This window comes from Bison bison, unplaced genomic scaffold (genome assembly GCF_000754665.1).
Source record: "Bison bison bison isolate TAMUID 2011002044 unplaced genomic scaffold, Bison_UMD1.0 scf7180017864491, whole genome shotgun sequence".
NCBI classification, from domain to species: domain Eukaryota; kingdom Metazoa; phylum Chordata; class Mammalia; order Artiodactyla; family Bovidae; genus Bison; species Bison bison.
In genome coordinates, this window is record NW_011495050.1 from 19812725 (window position 1) to 19822806 (window position 10082).

At 36.4% G+C, this 10082-nt stretch overlaps 1 protein-coding gene across 2 annotated transcripts in view; it reads left to right on the forward strand.

Annotated features, from left to right (window-relative positions):
- The window catches only part of RRM2B (ribonucleotide reductase M2 B (TP53 inducible)), a 32022-nt gene extending 22184 nt beyond the window's left edge, over positions 1–9838 (forward strand). For both annotated transcript variants that reach the window (XM_010863500.1, XM_010863501.1), the window contains 3 exons: positions 1903–2007; positions 3747–3860; positions 8775–9838. In XM_010863500.1, coding sequence (XP_010861802.1) covers positions 1903–2007; positions 3747–3860; positions 8775–8927 — 372 coding nt within the window. In that variant the 3' untranslated portion in view covers positions 8928–9838. The remainder of the gene's footprint in view (positions 1–1902; positions 2008–3746; positions 3861–8774) is intronic.
- The last annotated feature ends 244 nt before the right edge of the window (positions 9839–10082 follow it).

A 10082-nucleotide genomic window follows, 5' to 3' on the forward strand; every position in this document is an offset into this window, starting at 1 on the left:
TTGGGTCAATTGATGCAAAGAGCTGACTCATTGGAAAAGACCCTGATGCTGGGAAAGATTGAAGTTAGAAGGAGAAGAGGGTGACAGAGGCTGAGATGGCTGGATGGTATCACCAATGCAATGGACATGAACTTAGGCAAACTCCAGGAGATGGTGAGGGACAGGGAGGCCTGGCCTGCTGCAGTCCATGGGATTGCAAAGAGTCAGACATGACTAGGCGACTGAACAATAACATTTTAAAGGCCATCATACTTACTTGTAGATTTCTTTCCAGAAATACAATAACAATTTGTAGCACCACCTAACAATATATGAACATGTCTTTTCTACCACAATTGGGAAGTTTTTCCAATTCTCCTTAAGTAATCCTTCCTTCTCCATTGACTTCTGGTATCTTCTTTATTATATACTAAGGATTCAAGTATACTAACACCTGTTTTAGGGCTTTTTCTTTAACCTGTGTGACAAATTTCATGCTGTAACAAACTATTTTCATTATTACAGTCTCTTATGTTTTGATAATTAGTAGGCTAAATCTCATAACTTTTCTTTTAAAGTATTCCTAAAAGATTCTGCTCATTTAGTCTTGCAGATTAATGTTTCAACTTAAAAACAGTCCCACTGGGATTTTGATTGGCGTCGCTTTAAACCTGAAAATTAATTTTATTCTCTTATTGATTTAACAATTACAAGTGCTTTCCTTTTTCATACTCAGCTCTGTAATTGGTAGGTAGCTATTGGTTCTAATCGATATTTACATTATCACCTTTCAGCACTATATCTGAAATTCTGCCTTTGGTAATTTGAAATATCCTCTTGAGTCGAGTAGGAGGGGTATGTTTTACTAGTAAATTTTCTAAGATTAGTTATTTAAAGAGGCTTTTTCTTGTCTTTTTAATGATTTCTTCTGGGAATGACAATTTAACTTGGAAAATAATCCTTGGAACACAGCCTTTGAGTCTCATCTTTCAATTGTCTTTGGTTTTTTATTGATTCTTTTAGGAAAAGGTAGACAGCTCTGATGTTTAATCCTCTAAAGTGCATATTCCTTCCTTCCTCTCCTCCCTTGTTGGCTTACAAAATTATTTCTTTTTCTGTGTAGTTTAGAAATGTTAATTGACTCTGCCTTGTTGTCAGTATCTAATTGTTAATTTTGTTTAGAACTCCATCATCCTTCTGTCTCTGACCTCCTTCTCTTTTTTGTTTTGACTTTTTGAAATTTTTTTCAGTTGTTTTCAGCTTTATACCATCTGTTCTGTGTTTTGAAATTCCAGTTATTGTAGGTTGAGCCTCCTTGCACTGTTTTCCAATTATTTAAGATTCTATAACGTTTCATGTATTTGCACAACACTTCTATTCTCAAGGTATTTCACAAATTTGTTTACTTCTGTCTTTGAGTTTTCTGCAATGTCATTTCTGCTTCACACAGCTTCAGATGGTATCCTTAATTCTTCAGTTTCCATTTTCCTTGCACTGAATTTATTTTTATCTCGAACCATTCTTGTTTAATATAACTGTTGTGTTTTTGAAATCTGAGTTTTTCAATCTGTCTTAATTTTTAAAAAGTTAAAAATGAATTAATTTTATTTTTGGTTTTTCTTACTTTGTTTTCCCTTCCAAAATGCTTTTGATTGCAGATTTGTTGGTTTTGTTGTTGTTCATTAATTCTTCTTTCATGTTAATTAACTGAGATTTGCCGGCCTTGAAAATTTTTCATTATAGGTTATTATGATTGGCATTTTAATAAGATTTGGAGAAAAGAAGATCCTGGCCCTATTAATCCTTCTTCCATCTTCCAGAAGTTCAGTGTTGCATTCCTAGCTTATATAAAGCCTGATATATCACTGTGTGAAAATAACTGATGAAATTTTCTTTGACAGTGGTATTTTTCTTCTGTTGTAGGGGCTTCACTGCGACTTTGCTTGCCTGATGTTTCAATACTTGGTAAATAAGCCTTCGGAAGAAAGGGTTAGGGAGATCATTGTTAATGCCGTTGAAATTGAGCAGGTAAGCAGGGACGCTTATATAAGTAGCACATCTCTCTTTGATGTTTGACTGCATTAGATTGACTCATATGAAATTGCTATTTTGTAGGTCAGAATAGATATCAGAAATATTATATGGTCAACCTGGAAGTACCAATAGATGATGTATTACAATTATTATGTCATGTTAAAATTTGGCTTATAAGCCAGTCTTTATTATATATTAAGATTTTATGTATACTAAAATTTGTTTCAGGACTATTTTTAAATTTCATTTATACATCAAATTTCGTGCCATACCAAACTATTCTAATTATCTTAGCTTTAGATTTTTAGCTACTAGAGGGCAGTGATGGTTTCTTGTTTTGTATTCTTTTTTTTTTTTTTTAACTTTTTATTTTAAATTGGAGCATAGCTGCTTAACAATGTTGTGGTAGCTTCAGGTACACAGCAAAGTGACTCAGCCATACATGTACATGTATCCATTCTCCCCTATAACTCTCCTCTCATCCAGGCTGCACATAACACTGAACAGAGTTCCCTTTCCTATATAGTAGGTCCTTGTTGGTTGTATTCTTAAAAAACCAGCAAGGTATCTAGCTTTAAGCATGCATCCTATGTTCATAGAATGAGGAAATAAATGAATTAGTGAATAGTAAAATGTGATTTATGGGCATGTAAAGATCTCTAACTAGAAAGACATGGATGCTTCACTTTAGAATGTATTTTTATCATTTGAAAGAGCTAGTTGAAAAATAAGTAAGTTTTTAAACTTAAAAAAAATAGCTTTCATATTTGAAGAGAGAAAAGTCATAAAATGGATTTTTTTTTTAGTCTAGTTTTTATTTATTGCTTTGGCTGCGTTGGGTCTTAGGTGCAGCATGTGCCCGAGAGCTCAGTAGCTCCAAGGCATATGGGATCTTACTTCCCCGACCAGGGATCAGATTGCAACCCCTGAATTGCAAGGCAGATTCTTAACCACTGGACCACCGGGGAAATCCCAGATTTTGGTATCTTGAATCACTTTTAGAACTAAATCCAAATGGTTGATATGTTTTTATTTTTTCTCTATTAACACTTTACCACTGTCATTAAGAATCTGCCTACAATGCAGGAGACCTGGGTTCAATCCCTATGTTGGGAAGATCCCTGGGAGGGAGAAGGGAGTGGCAATCCACTCCTTCTGTCCTGGAGGATTCCATGGACAGAAGAGCCTGGCAGGCTATAGTCCATAGGGTTGCAAAGAGTCAGACACAACTGAGCGACTTTCACTTCACTGTCATTCAATACAATTGGAATTCAGATTATCTCCCAATGCTCAGATCCATTTCTATTTCTTTCTCATTTTCTCTGTTAATTGTTTTTTCTTTCCCAGCTCCCTTTTAAGTCATGTTCACCACAGCAATTATCTTAGGTGAATCTTTTTCTAGATATTTCAGAACAAAATATCTCCTTTCTTTCTATTGAGAAAGCATATAAATTTGGGTCCTACAAGTGCTACTTTAAAATACCAGTAATGTAATAGTTTCAATTTACTCTGGCTACTTGAGAATGTGAATCAGTGTGAGTAGCAGCACCCCAAACCTTTTAAGCAAATGGGCATTGTTTGCCATGTTGCAAGAATTTATGCTAGTATACTTTCCTCAAACAAGGTCAGTGATTTAGAAGGTTAATAAAGCTAAAACCCTCTTTTTATTTGGAAAATATATACTATTTATTGTTCTTTTTTTGTACTTTATTCTGTTTTTATTTATGTCTTAGGAGTTTTTAACAGAAGCCTTGCCAGTTGGCCTCATTGGAATGAATTGTGTTCTGATGAAACAGTATATTGAGTTTGTAGCTGACAGATTGCTTACAGAACTTGGATTCTCAAAGGTAAGGTGTTTCAAACATTACTACTAGCTAAAATGTTATAGTCAGGTAAGGACTCTAAAATACATACTATATTTCACTGAAAGCGTTTGTAACACACTAGTCTATTTTTTTTTAACTTTAAACTTTTTAATTTGTATTGGGGTATAGCTGATTAACAATATTGTGATAGTTTCAGGTGAACAGCAAAGGCACTCAGCCGTACATATACATGTATCCATTCTTCCCCAAACTAGTCTATTTTGTAAATTGTCCATGACAGGCTTGTTTTACCCGAACCAGTTGATTTTGCAAAATCCTTAAATGAAACTTAAAATGAAATTCATTAACAGAAGTAGGAGGCTGATAAATCATAGAACTAATAAGCTCAATAAATTATTTTATAATAATTGTAGGTACTATTTAATAGGACTATCTTTAAATAATTGGATTTAACATGCCAATATATGTTTATCCTCAGGTAGATCCCCATGTGTCTGTGTTGTAATTTGAGGGTTAATATTTTTAAATAGGAAATCATTATTAGGAAGACATTAGCTGTCGTAATTTGACTCTTTGAACTCAGTTGTCTTTAAGTTATTTCTTGTTTATCAGAGATAATGTACCTGAATTTTCATGTGTGTCTTTCACATGAGATGGAGGCTGCAGCCAGACTAACTGGGTTTGAGTCCTGATTCCACCACTCACTAGCAATGTGACCTTAGGCAAATTGCTTAACCACTGTCTCAGTTTCCTTATCTGTAAAATGAAGATAATAGTAATAATCCTTACCACAGATTATTGGAGAAGCAAATGGCAACTCACTCCAGTATTCCTGCCTGGAGAATCCCATGGACAGAGAAGCCTGCTGGGCTACAGTCCACGGGATCACAAAGAGTTGGCCACGACTAAGCACACACACACCACAAGTGATTGCTGATGAGTTGGTGCACCTGAAGCACTTATAATACTTACACACACAGTAAATGAACACTCAGTGGTCACGTTGTTTTCATCATAAGTGTAACATTCATCACAATCTCCTGTATATTACTATTGTTAATTAGAAATGTTAGGTTCTGATTTCTCATGGAAATGGAAGTTTAAATTATTGAGAAGCCTTATAAAATCCATGATGCTTATGGGTAATCATTAACTCTTGATAATGCACTTATTTTCTGGTAGCTACAAAAATATTGTGATGAGAATCAGATGGGACAAAGGTTTTTGGTAACTATAAATTGTAAAATATCACTATTTATATTGTTTTTGTTGCAAGATCGTCTCTTTTGCTGATCATTAATGAGATAAACAAAGATTTTAATTATATTAATATGACCTCTGAAATTTATAATTTGTGTATTAAAAGAAATTGTTTCTGTTTCTAAGTTACATGTTTATCATAATAAAATTAATTTGCTTACTTACAGCCTTAAAATGAACTCACTGTCTTTTAACCCACCACCATATCTTTACACCCACACATCCACCTTCTACTTATTGGAAAATTACAGACCTGTGGGTCTAGTCTTCCTTGGAAAGTTTGCTAATTGTAGGTATACAAAACATGCCTCCTAAGGAGAAAATCTGGACACAGTACAAAAACCTCAGTCTCCACAGGCCTTCAAACTATCTCAGTAAATTCCAAAAAGCAGAAATTATACTGACTCTTAGATTTTAATGCAATAAAATTAGAAATGAATAATAAAAGATTACCAGAAAGTTCCATCTACTTAGAAGTCAAAACTGTGTCCTTTAAAATGAGATTAAAAATGAAAATATAAACTAAATGACAATAAGATTACTGTATATCACAATCTGTAGAATGCAACCAAACAGATCCCCAGAGGAAAATTTGTATCCTTATAGGCATATATTAAGAAAGCAAGACAATTTAAAATGCATAAGCTAAAAAACTTTGAACTCAAGGAGCTAGAAAAGAAATTATTCTTATAATGATAATTTTTGGGCTTCCCTGGTGGCTCAGACAGTAAAGAATATGCCTGTAATGTGGGAGACCTGGGTTGGGAAGAGCCCCTGGAGAAGGGAATGGCAACCCACTCCAGTATTCTTGCCTGAGAATTCCATGGACAGAGGAGCCTGGCGGGCTACAGTCCATGGGGTCTCAAAGAGCTGGACACACCTGAGGGACCGACACACTTTGGTAAAATAAGAGGTTATTTAAATTAGCGAATGGTTGTCACATACAGAATTCCAAGCAGAAGCCACATTAATGTTGTTTTCAACTTAGTTTTGGATTAGTCAATAAATATTCAAGTACTTCAGTGTGTCACAACCAAGCTGCTTGATTTAGGCTGGTCTTAGCTATTTTGCTCCCGCCATGAATGATTGGGAAGAGCCTCAGTTGTAAAGTCTAGTGAACCTATGACCACTGTCCAGTGTACTTTGCACTGTCTCCTGCCGTGAGTGAAAACTCACATGTTTACTGCCTTGAACACTGTTTCTGACACAGTTTCACAGAGTTCCACTACATCAACCACACCCAGCATGTCTGCTTTTTTTTGGGAAAAAAATACACATGGCTTTATTAAGATATAAATGACAGAACATGCAATATGCCTATTAATAAATGTTTTTTTATTATTTGAAAAACATTGAAAAACAATTCAATGGTTTTTGGTATATTTGCAGAGTTGTGCAACTATCACAACAATCTATTTGAGAACATTTTTATCACTCCACAAAAAAATTCTATCCCAGTTAGCGATCAGCCACTTGCCTTTGCTTCTTCCATCCCCCGTAGCCCTGCTGTTGCTGCTTCGTTGCTTCAGTTGTGTGTGACTCTGTGTGACCCTATGGACTGCAGCCTGCCTGGCTCCTCTGTCCACGGGATTCTCTAGGCAACAGTACTAGAGTGGGTTGCTATGCCCTCCTTCAGGGGATCTTCCCAACCCAGGGATCGAACCCCGGACTCCTGCCTTGCAGACAGACTCTTTACCCTTGAGCCACCAGGGAAGCCCCCACCATAGCCTAGGCATTACTAATCTAGTTCTTGTCTCTTTAGATCTGCCTATTCTGTAATCCCTACTTCATATAAATAGAATCATACAATATATAGTATATACTGTATACTGGTATATGGTATATACAAAGTCAATATAATGTTTTAAAGGTCCATTCATGTTAGCATGTATCAGTACTTTTTTCCTTATTATGGCCAAATAATATTGCATTGTATGATTATACCTCATTTTGTTTATCCATTTATTGGTTGATGGTGGCATTTGGCTGGCATTTTTTGGCTATTATGAATAATGCTGCTATTAACATTCTTGTATAAGTTTTTGTGGGAAAATATGTTTTCATTTATCTTGGATACATAACTAGAAGTGAAACTCTTGAGTCATATAGTGACTCTATCTTTAATCATTAGAGGAACTACCAGACTGTTTTCCAAAGCCACTGCATCATTTTATATTAACACCAGCAGTATATGAGGGTTCCAGTTTCTCCACATCCTCACCAACAGTTACTGTCTTTTTTTTTTCTTCTAGTTTTGAGATATAATTGACATATAGTGTCATTTAAGTTCAAGGTATACAGCATAATGATGTGACTTCCATACATCATGAAGTGATGACCACAATAAGTTGTCTGTTTTATTACACACCTACAGCCATCCTGTGTGCTTAGTCGCTAAGTCATGTCCAACTCTTTGCGACCCATGGACCATAGCCTGCCAGGCTCCTCTGTCCATGAGATTTCCCAGGCAAGAATACTGGAGTGGGTTGCCATTTCCTTCTCCAGGGGATTTTCCCAGCCCAGGAATTGAACCCAGGTCTCCTGCATTGCAGGCAGATTCTTTTCCATATGAACCTTCAGGGAAGCCTCAACAGCCGTCCTAGTGTGATGTGGTGTGAAACGGTATCTTATTGTGGTCTCGATTTGCATCTCCCTAATGGATAATGATTTTGAGCATCTTTTCATATACTTATTGACCTTCTGTAGGTATTCTTTAGAGAAGCATTTATCCATTCAGATCCTTTGCCCATTTTAATTGGGTTATTCGAATATGTTCTTTTCTGTGATATCCATAATTACTGCCTGAATATTCCAAATTTAAAGAATTCTCTTTTATTGTTCCTCATGAATCATCAGTATGCCTATCAAGCTATATCTCCAAGCCTGCTTCTTGAATTCAGAAGCAGTGAAAAAGCTTCTTGTCAACATGTGTTCCATTTTTTGTTTGGGGTTACAATAGATAGCATTTAGTCTGTCTTCCCTGATCATGGTTCCTTAACAGCAGTTTGAAGATTACACGTCTCCTGTGAACTAAGAAGCATTTAGGTCCACAGTACATTGTTGATAATGTAATATTCTGTGGTATCATGTAGATGTGACAGCCTAGCAGTGGTGGTTCGGTTGCTAAGTCATGTCCAACTCTTTGGACCCCATGGACTGCCGTGTGCCAGGCTTCCATGTCCTTCATTATCTCTTGAAGTTTGCTTAAACTCATGTCCATTGATTCAGTCATGCCATCCAACCACCTCATTCTCTGTTGCCCCCTTCTCCTCCCACCCTCAATCTTTTCCAGCTTCAGGGTCTTTTCTAATGAGTTGGCTCTTCGCATAGTAGTAATACCTGTGGAAAATGCCTATAATACCTTTGGTGTTTTAGAGTTCTCAAGCTGTGAAAACATTTTAGTTTGGTATTAAATCTTCTATTTCCTGATATAATCTTTTTTTTTCTTTCAATTTCTGAGAATACCAGAGTTGCTAGTATAGTTCCTTTAAGAGGTTAGCAGGCGATCTTAGTCATCCTAAAATGTATCAGTCTTGACTGCCTCCAGGACCCTAGGGAATATGTGATGTCCAGGTGATGATACATGGTGTTGGGAGACCCAAGTTATCTGTTGCTCTTCTTATGTGATGCAATTTGCTTCTTCAGAATGTCTAACAATATTTCTTTTCTTTTCAGGTTTTTCAAGCAGAAAATCCCTTTGACTTTATGGAAAACATTTCCTTAGAGGGAAAAACAAATTTCTTTGAGAAACGAGTTTCAGAGTATCAGCGTTTTGCAGTTATGGCAGAAACTACAGATAATGTCTTCACCTTAGATGCAGATTTTTAAAACCCTCCCCATATCGAAACTAATCATTGGTAAATAACAGCCTATTTTTCTCTGCTTAAAAACAAAACACAAACCTAAAGTATCTCCTTTAGGGCTTAGGAGTTTGCTCAAAAGGAAATCTGAAACCAAATATCAATCAAGTTGGATTTATAGAAATACCCTTTAATTTTACTGTTTATCAGTCAGAGTATGACCTCCAAATGCTTTTGTTTCATCCCTAAAATATAAGATGGCATTCCGTAGTTGTCAAGAGCATGGGGTGAGGGGTCAGATAGAATTTGAGGTTCTGTCCTTCTTTGTGTGACCCTTGGAAAGTCAGTTAATCTGTCTAAACCTCAGATGAATGTAAACCCTAAGGTGAATGTGATAGCAGGTCCTAAATTCATAGAGCGTGTATGAGGATGAGACACAGCATGGGTCTCAGCCAATACTGCTGTTGTGTCCTCCTCCTCTCTCCCCCTTCTCCCTCTCCTGTTATTATTATTGTTATTAATAGTGTTAATTGCAGTGATGGGATAAAATTCTCCATCTCCTCAAAGTAACTGTGATTCTAGGTCCTAAGATCTAGAATTAGATCTTTGTGTTTTTAATGTTTTAGAAGAATGTAAATATTTCCTCAAAAAGATTGTACTTCTCTTTAACATGAGAATAACTTCTTTGAATTTCTCAGTGTTATAGTTAAGGAAATTTGGTTCTTAGCTGCTTTGGGCAGAATACTTAAGAGTGGAATCCTTGACGTTTTCATGAGAGTTGACCTTGTAAGCAAAATGATTCTGCTCCTTTAGAAATCAAAAGGATCATTTTAGCCAGATGTAGCCCTGAAATGTTTAAAACCAGGGTGAATTAGCTAGAATAGCATTTCTCAAAGAGTATTGTAAGAGCTGTTAGCCTGTCTAGGTATTTTGTGGGGAGAAAAAGAAAGATTCTGTGGTCAAATGAGTTTGGGAAATGTTCTGTGCTCCATTCCTCTTTGGAATGTGGAGTTGGTACGTCAAACACTGAGAAATTCTGCAGTACATCGATGTCTGCTGCTGCTGCTGCTAAGTCGCTTCAGTCGTGTCCGACTCTGTGGACCCCATAGACGGCAGCCCACCAGGCTCCCCCGTCCCTTGGATTCTCCAGGCAAGAACAGTGGAGTGGGTTGCCATTTCCTTC